Source organism: Nanorana parkeri, unplaced genomic scaffold (genome assembly GCF_000935625.1).
Source record: "Nanorana parkeri isolate BGI_ZX_2015 unplaced genomic scaffold, ASM93562v1 scaffold461, whole genome shotgun sequence".
Classification (NCBI taxonomy): Eukaryota; Metazoa; Chordata; class Amphibia; order Anura; family Dicroglossidae; genus Nanorana; species Nanorana parkeri.
In genome coordinates this window covers 813,419-831,167 of record NW_017306729.1, presented here as the reverse complement: position 1 = coordinate 831,167, position 17,749 = coordinate 813,419, and the positions used below count along the sequence as shown (strand labels likewise).

The 17,749-nt window shown below is 41.0% G+C and overlaps 1 protein-coding gene across 1 annotated transcript in view; it reads left to right on the top strand.

The window, feature by feature from the left end:
• The window catches only part of GABRA1 (gamma-aminobutyric acid type A receptor alpha1 subunit), a 142,024-nt gene that overhangs the window by 74,287 nt on the left and 49,988 nt on the right, over positions 1–17,749 (top strand). Inside the window, exons 4-5 of the mRNA XM_018560516.1 lie at positions 3,523–3,590; positions 15,492–15,712. Of these exons, the coding sequence (XP_018416018.1) occupies positions 3,523–3,590; positions 15,492–15,712 (289 nt within the window). The remainder of the gene's footprint in view (positions 1–3,522; positions 3,591–15,491; positions 15,713–17,749) is intronic.

Sequence of the window (17,749 nt, the reverse complement as noted above, 5' to 3'; positions counted from 1 at the left end):
AGGCCCCTGTGGGTGGGGGGGGGGGGGCCTTCATGGTTTCTTGCACTGGGGCCCTGAAGGTTCTAGTTACGCCTCTGAAAAGAAGCAAATATTTCACCAATATAAATATAACTGAAATGAGACAGTTGACTGCAAACTAGCAACACATCCTGAGTGTTGGCTGACTTCTAGTTATAGCACTATGTTTTAGCTGCAAACAATGTGTGTCAATTAGCACTTTGATATGCAACTTTTTCAAAGAAGCATGATGCAATTAATAGAACTTAAAAAGGGCCAAATAGTTGCTGCTGAATTACAGGAGCTTTGGTAAAATAAATAAAACAATATTTAATGTGTTAAAAGAGTGTAGCGCTCACCCCCGAAAAAGCCGCTGAATGCCCGGTTCATCTCTAGTCTGTCTAGGGTATTATCTTCAGCTGCCCACCCATTAGCATTAACCGCCCTTCTTCTAGTGCCCACAAACTGATGTCCACTCCAGTAGTATAATGCAGTATAACGTTTTATTGAACGTCTTCACTGGGGAGAGAGGGTAGAGGGATCCTAAGCTTCCAGGGTGTAACAAACACAGACTCCAGACTCACCAGACCTGGTTAACATCTCAGTGTAGATCCACTTGGGAGGCAGTGGATAGCAACTGAACTAGCAGATGAGCAAGGATGAACACAGATCCTCAATAGGAAAGACACCAGCCATACTCCTGAAGTCCTCTGAATTCCAGGATACTTCAAGAGCCATCACTGGTCCTGGGCCTCTTCCTCTAACAGCAATACAGACCTCCTCCATGTTGGAGGTCTCAGGGAAACATTTCCCTCACACCAGCCTATGCCTACCTGCCGGCCTTAGGCCTAGCCCAGGGGGCAGGCTGAACAGCACCCAGCCCTAATCCATGGCTGGTCCCGGCTAGTCTGAGCACATGGCAAATCCCACCAGTATATGTACCCTATCCCAGCATGCATCACTGGTTGAGAGAAACCCAGTGATTGGCTGCCGTACTGTACATACACTACAGTGTCTCTCATTGGCTGTCCCACAATATGACAGAGTCACACTCCGCCCAGGGGGGTACATCCATGTCAGACTAAATAGATTATCTCTGTACAAGTTTCCTTTTGAAGTTTTTTTGTTTGTTTTTTGTTAAATCCCTGGTCAGGGTTTTTTTTTTTTGGCTGTCTGTGTCCTGCTAGGGAGATTTCTCTTCACTTCCTATCCAGAAGGCGCAACAAGAAAAGAAGAAATCCCCTCACAGTGATCCCAAACACGGAGGTTTTCCCTTAACCTAGGTGTACAATGTTAGATTTTTTTTTAGGCTCTTTAAAAAATTCTAGCAGATTCCTTTATCCACACTAAACAGGCCCTGTTTGGCTGACAATTTTACATTCAGCTCTTCTGAATTTTCAATCGAAGGATGCCAGCCAGGAGTTACCAGATAAGGCCACCTACGGAGTGAATTTCAACTGCTTAAAGATTCAGTTAAAGTGACATTAAACCCTCAGATTTTTTAACATAAACCAATACTGTAATTTGTGCCTTACTGTAATCCATGGTAGTTTCCCTTCTCTTTGTTGCTCTTCCTTTTAAATCCTCATGTCTTCTCATGCTTGGGGAGAACTTCCCTTTGCCGCTGAGTGCCTCTTCCTGTAGTGCTGGCTCAGGTTGTGAACCTACACACAGACACCATGTATCCATTTCAGAGACAAGGCAGTCTGATGCAAAACAGAAGTTCTGACCAGCATGAGAACAGATTTAAAAGGAAGAGCAGCAAAGAGAAGGGAAACAACCATGGATTACAGTAAGGCACACATTACAGTATTACAGTATTGTTTTATGTAAAAACATCTGAGGGTTTAATGTCACTTTAAAGTTGTTCGACGTATACTCAGCTTTACTTTTTGCCTGTGACAATGGTCACCAGGACAATTAAAGGGGTGAACCTCCCCTAGTAGGGACAGGCAGCAATAATAACTAGAAAGAGAGACTATTTCTTTCACACACAATCTAAAACTAAAAAAGAAGTCCCTTTGCCCTTACATACACTTTAAAGATAGAATATTTTTAAAAGTTTCTATTTGTATGTATACCCACAATAGCTGTTAACTCTATGCAGAATAGCCTGTTTTCTTCAGCATTGACTTCCCTGTTGATGCTACCAAATGCTGCTGCAAATAAATCTATATAAAAAACAAATCTATTTAATTGGTAATGTCCACAGTGAAATTATATAAAAAAGAAGTCGGAAACACAAAGTGGAAGTGCTCGTTGGAAATTTTAGATGTGTCAGATAAGAAGTGGACATGAGTGGGAACATTATAAAAGCATTTTATACTAACCCCCACTCCAGACAAAAAAAATACATTTGTAAAAGCCCAAAATGGCAAAGCCCAAAGTTCTATTTGTTTTGTTTTCTTTTAACATGTGACAGATTACGAGTAAAATTGGTGGGGCCAGTTTTGAAAGAGCAGTTGGAGCATATACTATCCTCTTATAACATCAGCATTGTACTGGGAATACATACTATAGTTGTTTTTGATAATGTACTCAAAGCTAACTTAAAACCCTTTTATCTAGTAAATGCTGCATTCTGTCTGCAAATCACGTTCAACAACTTCATGGATTGCCAGTGTGCCTTGCATCTCTTTCCCTGCTGTCTCCCATAATGTAGTCTCGACTTATCAAGATTACACATCCCATCATGCATTGCTTCCAGCAAGCAGTGATAATGTTATATTGTTGAGACGTTAAGTTGTAGTTCAGAAGGCAAGCTTTGTAAGAGTTGTAACACATGAAAGTGCATATTCACAGGGCTCAGTAAAATTATGTCAGTGCATTGAAGAAGTATATCCTATGAGCAACTGCAATACATTTTGAAACTTCTAGATAAGGGGTAGGCATACTCCGACACTCCAGCTGAGGTGCAACTACATATTCCATTAGGCATTGCAAGACTTCGACAGCCACAAGCATGACTCCCATAGACATATGCATGATGGGATTTGTAGTTTCAATACACCTGGAGGGCCAGAGTTTGTCTACCCCATTCTAAAAAGATATGATTAATATGAGTGGGATAGAACTTATAAAAATTCAAAACACAAGTACATGTTTATTTTTAGATTTTGACCATAGATAGATAGATAGACCATAGACCACAGATACCCTTTACGTTTATCCTTATGCCAGTACATCAGGGTTCAAAATAACTTCTTTATTTCTAGCAAGTCTTTTCCTGACATTGGATTAGGATCAGCTACGGACAAAAGCTGTAACCTTTCAATGTCTAACATTAATATAGATTGCTAAAAAAATTTCCAATCAAAGATGTCCACATTTAAATTTCGATTTTTTAATGACATTTTAAATGTGAAAAATGGATTATAATAATCTCTAAAATAGACAATGTTTTATAGATAAATAGACATTTATATGTACAATATGTATTATTCTTATTAGTGGGAAAAATGGCTATTTTAGATCTAATGAAGATTGTTAGTAGATATTGAACTTCCTCATTTCCTGCTTCAACAGAGCGTGTAACTGAAGTGAACACAGACATCTTCGTCACCAGCTTTGGACCAGTTTCCGATCATGATATGGTGAGATTCACAGTTTTTCTTATGTTACGTTCTGTGCTCATGGAATATCACTTCAAGGTCTTTGCACAATGAGAATAAAAAGATGACTCATATTTGCATATGGTAATGAACTTGTAAAAGACTAATTTTACCTGCCAAGCATCTGTGCATTATATTCCTCATATTCCCTTTTTCATATGTCATGGCTGACCTACATATAAAATGTGCTAAAATTGCTTATTATGTTGAATATTTTAAATATAAACTGGCTACAAGCTGATCTTTAAAGTTGCTAGAAATTATAACTTTGGAATGATGTATAATAGTCATGTGCATAGAACATATGAAATCTAACTACTTTTTACATTTTTTGCTATTCATTTCCAGTATGATAAATAGTGAACATGTGTTCATGTTCAAGAAATGAGAAAAGGCTTCATTTTAAAAAATGTTCTCTTGATTTTCCTAATCTATATGCGTGTTGTTTGGTTCTGTGTCAGTGATTCAGGAACTACTGAAGCAAGATAGTCAACACAACATTCAGGCAGCAAGCTTATGCAGGACAAAGTCAGCCATTACTTTACACCCATATTTAAAAAACAAACAGGCAGTTATATTAGATATCAATGTTTAAATGTTTTTCATGTATATCAGAAAAGTACTGTAGTTAAGTACTTTTTTGTAGGAACTTCAGCAGAGCATCTAACATGGCAATTATCTTCATTAGTCTATCTTCTTAAAAAAAGTAGATAACATTATTTAATAGGAAATGACTGATAGCAAACCATTTTTAGGAATCAGCTTTCATCCTCCAGTAACAGCAGACATTTTCAGACTGCTGGAATTCACCCTAGTTTGGAAGCAGTGGCCTACTTAAGGGTTACGGTTTGCTGCATGGCGGGGTTGCAGCAAATTTGGGTGGAGGGGAGGGTGAGGTTCATGGTACCTACAAATTTATGGTCTTTGTTTTCCTCCTCCTCAGGCACAAAGCAGCTAGTTGAGTGCAAGTGCTGCTAATGCCTCATCTCCTGTTTATGCAGTCATAGCCTGACAAACTGTCAATGAGGAGTCACAATTATTTGATTACACAAACACTGACTTGTTTCAAGAGGATTATCTGGGTTATGTGCAAGTGTTTCTCCTTTCACATATTGAGGATGAAGAAGATAGCTCCATGGCCATAGAGGGAGAGGAGGATTCAGCCATACAGTAGTCAGGGAACATCAGACAGGGATCAGCAGGTAACAATGTTCCAGCAGCTGGAGCTTAGTGTAAAATTGTCTTCAGGAGGAGGGGTGAATGATGAAGTGACAGACCATTCATGGGTGCCATCGATTGGAGAGGAGTAAAGGGTTTTGTCCAGGGGCAGGAAGAGCTTGCAGAGGACTGGAAGGAGCAGCCATCCAAATCCATCTGGCAGCACTGCTCCACAGGTACAGGACACTGCCATACTCAGTGCTGGTCCACTCTGATCCAGCTCTGCAAAGTAGGCCTTTTGTAATGTATTTTCTGCTTACAGCACTGTTGTGGTCTGTATTCTCAGCCTTCAGCATATCAGCCATGGTAAAAATACCAGCCATTTGAGCACTACATTCTTGAGAAACCACATGACTCTGCACCACAGAGCTTGGTGGGATTAGCTCATCAACAGGACAAGTCAGCCACACACCTTCTCCTCATTGATCACTTTCTGGATCTCCCCCCTCCATAGCATTACCCTGTTACATTCACCAGAACATCTGTGGCCTCCAGGTACAGGTAGAAAAGTCTTACAAGGGGATTATAGGCTTAGGATATGCCATACCAAGTGGGTAAGAGGATGATGGGGCCATGCCGAGAAGGGTAAGGTAAAGGCTTGAACCCCTGCAACATTCTCCTATACCCTTCCCACCCACTCCAAATGCATCTTTCACAAGGCAGGTGTCTCATCTGCAGGTGCTGAAGTGGAAGAATAAATATCCCCAAATCACCTCCATGCCCAATGTCTTAATGCCAGATTGACAAAACTGCTGGTTTTGCAGCTGCTTGTATTCAAGCTTGTGAAATAACCCCCATTCTGCGAGTTTATGGTCTGTGCTACACCACAGTGGCAAGTACCCAGAGACCATTATTTTGCCCAGAAGACCATTTCTTTCACTCACCAGCATGTGCCTGTTGCTGGACCACATTGTCAGCATCAGCAACACTAATTATACATCATTGCACACTGGGTGAATCTTCTGGTGGATATGAAGAATTGCAGGATGGAGCACACCATTAGAGCTGGTGGTGCCACCACGTGTCTTGTCATATGGTGGCAGTGCCGTCATCTGTACTCCCTAATCTTCACAGGCCTCATCCTCTGACTCTTTGGAACCAACAGTCCTCCCCCACCTCCAAGAGCCCCAGAGTATATGAAAAGTACCAGGCTAAACACTGTCATTCTGTGTTTCAGCTCATATGACTGGGGGACAGGAGCCACACTGGGCCAAAGCTGCAGGCCCAAGCCAGGAGGTGACTGACACTACCTCATTTTCAGGCCAGGCAAAGTTACTTACTGGCTGCACTTTACCAGGAAAGTCAGGAGGGTTTGTGGGCACTTTAGGCAGTCATACTAAGCCATGGCTTGCTTGGCAGAAATGCAGAACCAACATTTGCTGACTGGGAACCTTATTAGGTGTGAAAACCCCATGTGCTGGAACTTAGTGTTGGCTAGGCTGTCCTCACCAACAGCAGCATGTCATCAACAAGTACCTCTGTGATTCTGGCATGAGGACAGGCTCTGGGCTCTTTTTACTGTTTCTGTGGCTTATCATTCAGGACAACTGCAACATTTTGGCACTTTTTGAGGAGGCAACAAAAATGGTGAGCCATAATCCCTCTTGTGTTCCTCCTGGAGTACACACTGTGTGGCTTTATAGACAACATATGAAGCATGTTTTCTGATGGTGGCAGTATACCCTCTAATGACCAATGTGCCTTCAATTCTATGATCCCCGAAAGGGATTTATCTTATGTTTATAAGTAACTTCAGCTGCAAAATTTCTGATGCTTGCTGCAGGGTAATTCCTGCAATGTGTCCTATGTTTTTGGTCTATTTTGATGCTCAGGTACTGTAAAGATGCCACACAATGTTTCCACTGTTCAACCTCAGCTGAATCATTTTGAATGTTTGCTGCACAGTAAATCCTGCAATGTGTCTCAAAGTTTGCAGGCTTTTCCATTGCTCAGACACTTTAAAGCTGCCACACAATATTTCTGCAGCTTAACTTCAGCTGCAAAATGTTAATGTGTGCTGCAAGGTAAATCCTTTAATGTCTCTCAAGGTTTGCAGCCTTTTCTAGTTCTCTGATTCTATACTACCCCTCAAAAATATATTTGGCTATTATCTACACTCTAATTTCTATTTCAAGATAAAACTGCCTGGCCTCCCCTTTTTTATTTGCGGCTCAACCAAGCTGCCAACATGCTTCCCATGCATTTGTTTTAGGATAAAACCTGGTTCTTCTTTCCCTCTTAAAGTTGTCTCTCACACTAATTTTAATTGCAAGTTAAAATCTTCATTGTTCCTCTCTACTTTCTGCCTATTCAAGTGTTTGAGTACTGTTCTGATGGTGGCCATTTTTAAGTAAAAACATACCTGATGCCTATTATTTTGATTATTGGAAATAAATGGGGATACAGGGATGGGAAGGGGTGTGGTAATGTGGGTTTGTGATCTTTAAATGTTCTTTTTGTGTTTTGACTTTGCTGTGTGATACTCTCAAACTGTTGTACCACTGGCCAAATTGTAAGACATTGAGTGCTTTAGTTTTATTTTTAGGAGGAAACCTTTCTATAGCTTTTAGATATGTCATGGCTTGCTACTTTCATTGGTCAATTTAGGCCGATTACCACGTGATTAAAAAGCAGGAGTCTCAATTAAACCTGCCTAAAAAAAGTTTAAATGCATTAGATTAGGGTGCTGCTGTTGTATGTAAGCCAAGCTAAAAGTACATTTTTCAAAATCGACATATTGTTTCATGACACCACATACAGCTTTTTGGTATTCCCCTGATATGTAATTTAAAGGATTGGTGTTTTTTTTCCTTGTCATCCTGGAAGCATCAAAGTCTATTAGCAAAAAAATAATGTAATTCGTAATTTCAACAAATTTTGGGTTTGCCACATTTTTACGCAGATTCTCTGAACCCTCAGTGAATTGAACACAGATTTGCCCATCACCTAAGAGGAGTTAACCCCTTCATGACTGAGCTTGATTTTAGTTTCTGTTTGTAAATGACTGACGCACTGTTCACATTTTTGCTGTGTTATTCTTCCACGTCAGTAATATACATAGTTACATAGTATTTGAGGTTGAATAAAGACACATGTCCATCGAGTACAACCTATTGTGTGTATGTGTATGTATGGGTTCCTGTGTATTGTAATTTTTAACGGTACTTGTAGCCTTGTATATTACGGTCTCTGAGGAAATCGTCCAATCGCCTCTAGAATGATTCCACACTCTCAGCCGAAATCACAGCATGTGGCAGAGAGTTCCAGACCCTGACTGATCTAACTGAGAAGAAACCCCTGCGCCCCTTGTGCTGAAATGTTTTCTCCACCAATTTTAGGTAGTGGCCTCTCGTCCTTGTCATGGAGTTAATTGTAAAAAGTTTGCTGCTAATGTCGCCATCCCCGGTGAACATTTTGTACATGAAAATCATGTCCCCCCCTTAATCTCCTTACTTCCAATGAGAACATGTTTACATTTAGTAGGCTGTTCTCATAGCTCAGGTACTGCATCCCCATTATGAGTTTGGTTGCCCTCCTCTGGACTCTTTCCATTTCGAGGACATCCTTCCTGTTCACTGGTGCCCAAAACTGGACCGCATACTCCAGATGAGGCTGAACCAGTGATCTAATAAGTGGCACAATTAAAGACTTGTCCCTGCATAACGTTCCCCTCTTAATACAGGACAGGACCCTACTCGCTTTGTTTACAGCAGCCTGACACTGCAAGCTATTATTCAGTCTGTGGTCTACAATGACCCCCAAGTCTAATTCCCTTTCGGACTTCCCCAGTGGAGCTGCCATTAGTGTGTAATCCACTTTCTTATTTTTAACCCCAAAGTGCACAACTTTACATGTATCTACATTAAACCTCATCTGCCATGTAGTTGCCCACTCCCCAATTTTATCCAGATCCTCCTGTAATGTTATGATGTCTGATTCAGTGTCTATTGTCCTTGCGATTTTGGTATCGTCTGCAAACACTGAAACTTGGCTGATTACCCCCTCCCCAATATAGTTAATGAATAGGTTAAAAAGCATGGGACCCAGTACAGAACCCTGCGGCACGCCGCTTATGACCCTAGCCCAATCCGAGAAGGAGCCATTTATCGATACTCTTTGTACCAGTTCCTGTAGCCAGTTTTCTATCCATGTACACACTATTCTGTCTATACCCATAGTCCTCAGTTTGTTTAATAGACGTTTATGTGGTACCGCTTTAGCAAAGTCCAAATATACCACATCCACTGGCCTCCCTCTGTCCAGATCTCTACTTACCCCCTCGTAAAAAGTTAGCAGGTTTTTCTGACAGGTACGGTCTTTCCTAAATCCATGCTGGTTGTCATTTACTATACCATTATTCTGAACAAATTCTGCTAAGAGGTCCTTAAGTGTTCCCCGGATGGCATGTGGACCCGTTTTTAAATATCGGAACCACTGTTGCCCTCCGCCAGTCTCTTGGCACTCTACCAGTCATTAAGGAATCTTTAAAAATTATGTATAATGGTCCCGCTATGACCCAGCTTAGTTCTTTAAGTACCTTGGGGTGTAGATTATCTGGTCCCAATGCTTTATTTGCATTAAGTAATTGGAGTCTTTGTTGTATCTCGGTTTCTGTCCATTGTGGAATATTTTGGGATGAACTATGTGCGTTCCTATGTATAATACCCCCGTCTTTTTCCTGAGTTTATACTGATGAGAAAAAGGTATTTAACGCCTCGGCCCTCTCCCTGTCGTTTGTGACTAACTCCCGCTTTCATCCATTATTGGGCCTATCTGCTGCTTCTTTACTCTTTTACTATTTATGTACTGGTAAACATTTTTGGGATTCTTTTTACTTACAGTGGCTATATATTTTTCACACTCTCTTTTAGCCACCCAAATTATTTTTTGACATCTTTTGTTACATTATTTATAATTATTGAACGCCAATGTCGTCCCCTCCTTCTTATATGTTCTAAATGTCTCTCTCTTGTCCTTGATGCTTTACCAATCTATTTATCCATACAGGCTTAGTTTTTGATCTTTTAATTTTGTTCCCCAATGGTATACACTTGGTAAAAGCCTTATGTAAAGTATTCTAAAAACATTCTCATTTCTGTTCAGTGCTCAGTTTCTGAAATATGCTGCCGAACACGAGCTCCAGGTAAGCAGCAGACTGTTTGGCGTTCGCGATCCCGATGACAGATTACCCTGTCTGTCCGCTTGATGATGGAGTCTCCAACCACCAAGATCTGCTTCTCCTGCCCCCCATCCTGCTCCCATCCTTGCTGGAGCAGTCACTCCCCCTACGGATAGAGGAGGCGCCGTGCTCCAGCAGTGTCACTCCTGAACTAATATCCCCAACATCCTGCAACCTGGCATATTTGTTGGGGTTAATCAGATCAAGGCTGAACTCTCTCCCACTCTTCCCTCTACCCCTCCTTCTAACCGTGATCCAGCTTCTAACCCCGGATCCTGCTCCTCCAACCCCCCCTCCTCATCCATGCCCCCCTCCAACAGAGCCTGGTGCGTCAGGTCCAGACTCCTTTCCATGTTGGTTATGCTCTTCAGTGTTGCCAGCCTTTTACTTAGATCCAGGATCTGGGCCAAACAAACAACTCGCTCACATCTAGCGCAAATGTATTCCCCCTCAAACGCATGTTCAAGGAACGCATACATTGCGCATGACGTGCACTTGGTAGCACACACACTCATGGAAGACATTTTATCCCCCCTTTTAAATATTTAGGTTATTTATTTATATATCCCTTTCTTTAGGCCTAATTGTTCTCAGCTGACTATTTCGCTATCCTTAATTATTTTAATACTTCTGACTATGGCTATTTTTCTATTAAATTTGTATTCCTGATGCCCCTGTGCTCCTACGATTTTAGTGATTTACCCTGTAGTTAAATACTTTAAAGCCCTGGGTTTAATTTAATTACACTACGTCTCTGGGGTTAATTTAACTTGTTATGGTTCTGATGTTAAATAACACTATAGCCTGGGTTTGTTTTACACTACTGCCCTGGGTTTAATTTAATTATAATACGGTTACATTTTATCCCTAAAGCACTTTCCCCCTTCCCTCTACTCAATCTAGCCCCCCTCTACAATCTCTGAAAACACTACCGAAAATCACAAACCACAAAAATACAATTTACAATTTATAGGCCCCCCTCCTTTCTTTCATAAGACCTGATCTAGCAGCTCTGTTCTTTCCCGCTCTTATGATCTGGTCCGATCGTAGGTTTTTTTCTTACGTCCGTCCTTCCGTCTTTTCATCTATCTTTGTCTGATAATGCTGGAAAGACCGTCTGATGCCGTCTCCGGCAGTCCTTCCGATTTGTCTGGCCCTCCGTCCTAGATCCCGGTTCCCGATCTTGTACTTGCTCTGCTCAATGCCCAACCGATAACATTTATTCAGTAGTTGATAATTATTTAATCAATTACTAAGTAAATCCCTTCAGATAAAATACTTGAAGACTAGCTGATGTTACAAATTAACGCACCGCAGATGCACAGATATACACTTAGTGTCTAGCTGATTTTTACTGAATACATGAGTTAAAGTGTACTGTTAAGGGTACTGTTTGCTGGGCTTAAATAGTTTAAGTCCCAGCTAATGATACCTCCCTTATTCCCATATACACTCTAATCACAATAGTAAATATCTAAACTGTATTATTTAATATATAAATATATATACAGTAATATATATAGTAACTATATATGCACACTCGCACATACACCACTGTCCCCCCCCTTTTTTTTTTTTTTACTATCAACTATCACTAAAGCCTAGCAACGTTTAACCCTCTGGCTACCCCTCTTACCTCTCTACTTGCAGTTTCACACTTCCCCACTAAGTCCACACTTCCCACAGCACTTCCCCCCTCTCTCTCTCCTTTCTTACAGCACCGTTCACCCCACACACTCCTGCAGTCCCTCACCCCACACATTCCCGCAGTCATTCACCCCCACACGCTCCATCAGCCCAGGTCACCACTCTGCAGTCCTGCCGCCTGTCCTGGTCACCGCTCCTCTCCGAGCTCTCCTCTCCGCCCCTCTGGTCTGGTCCGCAGTGGTGCTCCCGGCTCCTCGGTCTTCTCCTCTCACCATCCTTCCTTCGTCCGTAACTGGCTCCGTCCGTCTGTCCGGCTCCATGTCCTCCGAACCCCTGGTCCTGCAGCTCTCGTCCTCGGTCCTCCTCGATCCTCAGGTCCCGGTCCTCGATCACAAGGCGTGTCGGCACACCGCTGCACATGCCAGTGCGTCCAGCCGCTCTGCTCAGCTTCCGGGTCAGAGTTGCGAGTTACAAAGTGCACCCACACATATTATATATTGTTTTTTAGAGGACAGATAGGTACACATATGTGATATAAATATGTAGCCCTAACACCTCACTTAGGACAAATAAAATATTAAAAAAGAGAAGAGAACACCTTTTGCCCAGTTTTGATTTGTAGTATTTTTTACAAAAACAGCACAGCTAAATAAAAATGCAATAAATACATTAATTTATTTGTCCTTTATTTGGAAAAACCTCACATTCCTTGGATTTTGGAAATGTTTCTGTACTTCTCGGCCTAAAACTAAAACCTAACATTTTAACCTTTTTTTCTCTAAAAGCTAAAGCTAAAAGTGGTCACCTAGCATACAATGTCACTGTCACTAAGTGTGACACTTAGTGACAGCGACATACTTTAAACATCGCTGTCTTGAGGGGGTTCAACAAAATTAACCCCTTAGGGTGAAAAACAAATTAAACAAATTAATCAATTTTTGGTTATTATTAAGGTGCCCATACACCTTACGACCATCGCAAGACTTTTGTCTTGCGATGGTCGTAAGCTTATTAAAAGATTGTACGATCTGCCCATCTTGGGCAGGCAGATCGTACTTGCGATCATCGATCATCCGATCATCGGATCAGTGATCATCCGATCACTGCAAACGGGCAGTGTGCGCACACCGGCCCGTTCGGCAGTTGTCGAACAAGCAGGCCAGGGTTTTCAAGCCTGCTTGTTCGATGGAAGACGTGTGACCGTACAGTAGAAATGGTTGCACGCCTTCCATACACTGTACGATTATCGTACGATTGCGGGACTTCCCGCGATTCTCGTGCGAGAATCGTACAGTGTATGGGCACCTTTAGTCTGCTTCAAACTCAGTGGCGACTCTAGGAACAATATTTAGGGGGGCACATAAGATACCCCAGTCAGATCTGGGGGGGCACTAATAATTTTCATTGCATGCCGCAACCGATGGGAGCCGAGAGCTGATTTAATTGCGGATGGCATCTGCGTCCTGCAGTTGCGACAGAAGCTGCATACAATTAGCATAGCGGGGAAGCCGGCTGTGCATTTTGCATCGCTCCCGCTACGCTAATAGCGTATCTTCTCAGAAGATGCACACTGCGCGCCGGTTTAAGTAGTTCTTGCTGCTACTGTGCTGATCTCTGCAGAGATCAGCACAGTAGCAGCAAGCAGCTATCCTGGTGCTCAAGGCTGAATAGGGACCCGATGCTGAGGTGGGGGAAGCCTTGGGCACCAGGCCAGCTAAATGCTGCTACTGATCTCTGCAAAGGATTCCCCCCTCAGCGTCAGGCCCCTATAATTCAGTTTTGGGCACCAGCTGCTTGCTGCTCCTGTTGCAGATTCAGCACAGTAGCAGCAAGCAGCTGGTGCACAAGGATGAATAGGGGTCAATGCTGAGGTGGGGGAAGCCATGCCGTGCCCCTATTCAGCCTTGGGCACCAGGCCAGCAAATTGCTGCTACTGTACTGATCTCTGCAAAGGATTCCCCCCTCAGCGTCAGGCCCCTATAATTCAGTTTTGGGCACCAGCTGCAGAATCAGCACAGTAGCAGCAAGCAGGTGGTGCCAAAGGCTGAATAGGGGTCCAACGCTGGGGTGGGGGAAGCCTTTGCAGAGATCAGTACAGTAGCAGCAAGCAGGTGGTGCCCCAGGGTCGGGCACCTATTCAGTCTTGAGCACCAGGCGTCGGCCCCCCCAGCGTCGGCCATATAAACTAAGCTTAAATTTGTATTTATGGCCGAGGCCTGAGTAGTTGGTGCCACACCCCTAAGAACTTTGATATAAAAAGGAAAGAAAAAAGATGGGGGTTTGTTGGGCACCTAATGACAAATCCAAAGCAATTTAGCAGTAACAAAGTATTTTTAATCTTAGTAATATTTAAAAGATTGATTCACATACAGTACAAGTAATAAAAAAAACCGGCTGATCAGATGTCTCCTTATACGCTCACTCCATTTATACCACCCATTTCAAGAAAGACATGATAGCATGATTGAAAAATTCATTGAATACATGATTGAAAAATTAATTTGGGTTCATTCAAAAGTGGAGGGACATAGGCTTTGCTCACTCCACCTATGAACATCCCATTCAAGAATATATGATAGAATGGTTAATTAATAGCATGATCAGAATAATAGATACATTAATAAGGAATGAGAATGGGGGAGCGAATATTTGTCTCGACGTTTCGCCCCCCTTGCCCCCCTGTAGCGACGCCACTGTTCAAACTTAAGAACAGCCAATAATAACCTTAGTGATACTGATCCTGCAGCATTTCAGGATTAGCTGTCACAAAAGGTTTTCTGATCGTTCCAGAAAACGGAAACATTCTTTCAGGAATAGATACATCATGTATCTATTCCTGAAAGTTTTTTTAAAAAGCTGGTATACAATCGAGCTTTCCCGATCACAGTTGTCAGAGTGACAGCAAGAGCTGCAAATGTGGCTCTGCTTTCACTCTCAGACACCCGATTCCTGAAAGGGATCAGGTGTCTGAAAAAGGTTAACTCTTCCATTAATTCATGCCTCTATACCGAGGCATCCATTAATGAATGGTAACGGCTGATTCTCAAATAATTCGTCCCGTACAGTGTACGTCTCCCGTCACGTAGGGGTTAAAGGAGCTCTATTATAAATGGTAGATGAATATTAATTCCTGCAGATGTATGTTCCCTTATGATTCTGTTTAAAATGTAGTTCTTTGAAATTAGAAACATTTCTTCGACAGTGTTTGGGTAATAATACACATTTGACTTTTAATAATTAATGTGATGATTTCTAATTTCTAAGGTGACCATGTGAAGCCACAGACATTAAAACCTTTTTGAGGTCATTGTCCACTCTTTCCAGAACAGAAACATTTTGGTTTTAGATACATTTGAATCTGTGAATCTGTCACTTTTCCCCTTCAGCATGGGCTTGGGATACTTTTTTCCTTATGTGAATAAAGGGCAGTGTTTAGACCTGACAATCGGCTGCGCGGGCCAGGAACTAAATCCATGGAAAAACTAAAGTGCTTCCCCACAACATCCAGGTATTTCTGAGAGCTCTTAGAGATGAATCAAGTGCAGGAAGGAAGAGTATTGTAGAAGTTGGGGAAAGTCGAAATGGCCGTGAGCAGCACCTGTCATTTTGACTTGCATGGGCACACTATTACTCATCTTAAATGTTTGAACATCATTTGATTATAGATAAACAAAGAAAAAAGTTGGCAGAATATAATTAAATATAATGTAATTTTTGTTTAGACTTTCCCATATATATAAATGCATATCTATTGATTTATTGCTCAGATTTATTTTCTGATTTCATTATATTTATCAAAATCCATGTAACATTGTCTTCATTTATTCTTTGACAAACAGGAATACACAATTGATGTATTTTTTCGACAAGGCTGGAGAGATGAAAGACTCAAATTCAAGGGTCCTATGACAGTCCTCCGTCTTAATAATTTAATGGCAAGTAAGATATGGACACCAGATACATTTTTTCACAATGGAAAGAAGTCAGTGGCCCATAATATGACCATGCCAAACAAACTCTTACGGATAACAGAAGATGGAACTCTGCTTTATACAATGAGGTAAAATTGGCTCCAAATCACATGTTAAAATACTGTTTATTTTAATGTAATACCTTATTTATAGAATCTTGCATATATTTTGTCACACAATAAAAAAACAAATCATTTGGTAACAAAAGAAAACTGCATAGAAATAATGCATTAATATGAATAATACATCAAAGAAGTGTGAGAGGTAAAGTATGTCCCATTTTGACAGTCCAAGCTTCCTCCATTCCCTCTAGTTAATATTTCTATCTATCTATCTATCTATCTATCTATCTATCTATCTATCTATATATATATACATTTAGGAGCACTGCACAATGTTATGCCTAGTCCTCTTGTACCAGGCTGATTTTCACAGCTGTATGGGCTGGTGTTGGCATAGCCAAGAGTCCACATGATTATGATCCTAATAACATGATTATGAACCTATTGCAATCTTCTTATCTAACTGGATTTCTAAAAAGTCCAAATGTCAGTGGAGGTAGTACTTAATTAGGAACAGCAGATGCAATTAGCAGAGGAGATAACAGGAGCAATGGCAAGTATGATTTCGCCCTAAGCATGCAATGTTGTTACTCTCCAGCCCAAAAGCAAACCAAAGTTTTTCAGATATTGTTTTTAAATGCAATTGTTTGAATCCTTTTTTTTATATTGGAATAAAAAAAGTTAATGCAGTTACCAAACTGTCAGTTGTGGCTAGATGATATATTAGGAGTCCCAGTTATAATTATGCCAATCACATCATACTGCTATATATCACTAAAATATTTCCCATGATTGCAAACATGGAAGATACTAATGGTTATTGCAATGGGAATCCCAGTTTGTGGTTGGTTGGATGACAGTAATTAACTCATTAAGCAGAAGCTATTAATCAAGATTTTGATGAAAGCTGTCCTTGCTTTAAGGGCTTGGCAGGCTACAATATACATGTTCTATTACCAGGCATATTTGACCTTGAAAATAATATAAAAAAACATCCTTCTTGCTGGCAGCCATATTTTTATGGAATTGTTATATGACTTTATGTTTCTTCTTTTTTAATAAGAGTAATTTGCATGATTAAAATAATCAGGGAATAAGGTTTTTGGTATATTTAGTAATCAACAAGACCTAGACACTCCACTACGGATTGCCAAGTGAACAACTGGCCTTTTTATAGCAATGCAGTGTGCAATCAAGCTCATCCTTGATTGAAAGCTTAGCTAGGTTCCTACATTTTTCATAGGATTTGGATTTAAAAGAGCAATATATCATATTTTGCTTGGTGAAAACAAAACAAATTGATAGTTGAAGCTGTTAAAATTCATGATGGTTACAGTCACACAAGCTTATGAGCAAATAGAGACAACATCTTCTTGAACATAAGCTTTACACAAAAGACATAACTAGGTAATAAAACAAACTAATATTTACCTGCGTCTTCATTTTGTAGTTGGATAAATTGTTTAATTGATACATGTCCCGCAGGTCAGTACCCGAATCCTAATACCTTTGTTATTGCCATTAACTTGCATATAAGACTTCAAAATGGGGTCAATTGATTTTCAAAGTTCTACCCCCCATAGACTTGCATTTATTTCGAGTTTAAATTCAAACTTTTTCCATGTTTTAAAGTTCGAATTCGAACTGAATTTGGGGGTGTTTGGCTCATCACTATATACTACTGCACAGAAATGTGAGTTAGTGTTTTAAATAAATAATTAACTAATGGAAGTCTCCTTTAAACAGGGGTGTGGAATTCCTATTGCCTGACGCCTGGGACATGCAGTTTTGAGCGCCGGGCGAGTAGTTTTTTTTTTTTACATTTAGCCCTGCTCTGGACAAGAAGAGTTAAATGTACAGTTTTGTGATCACTAAGGCTGGAGTGCTGTAGTCACAGCGTCACCTGTCCCAGCTGTCAGGAACTGCACAGAGCATCTGTTCTGTGTTGGAGGGAAGGTTCCATAAAGAGAACCTGCCACCTCCAAATTATCACATAGGGGTTTAAAAAAAATCCCCTATGTGATAGGAATAACATTAAATGTAAACAAAAAGGTAAAAAATAAA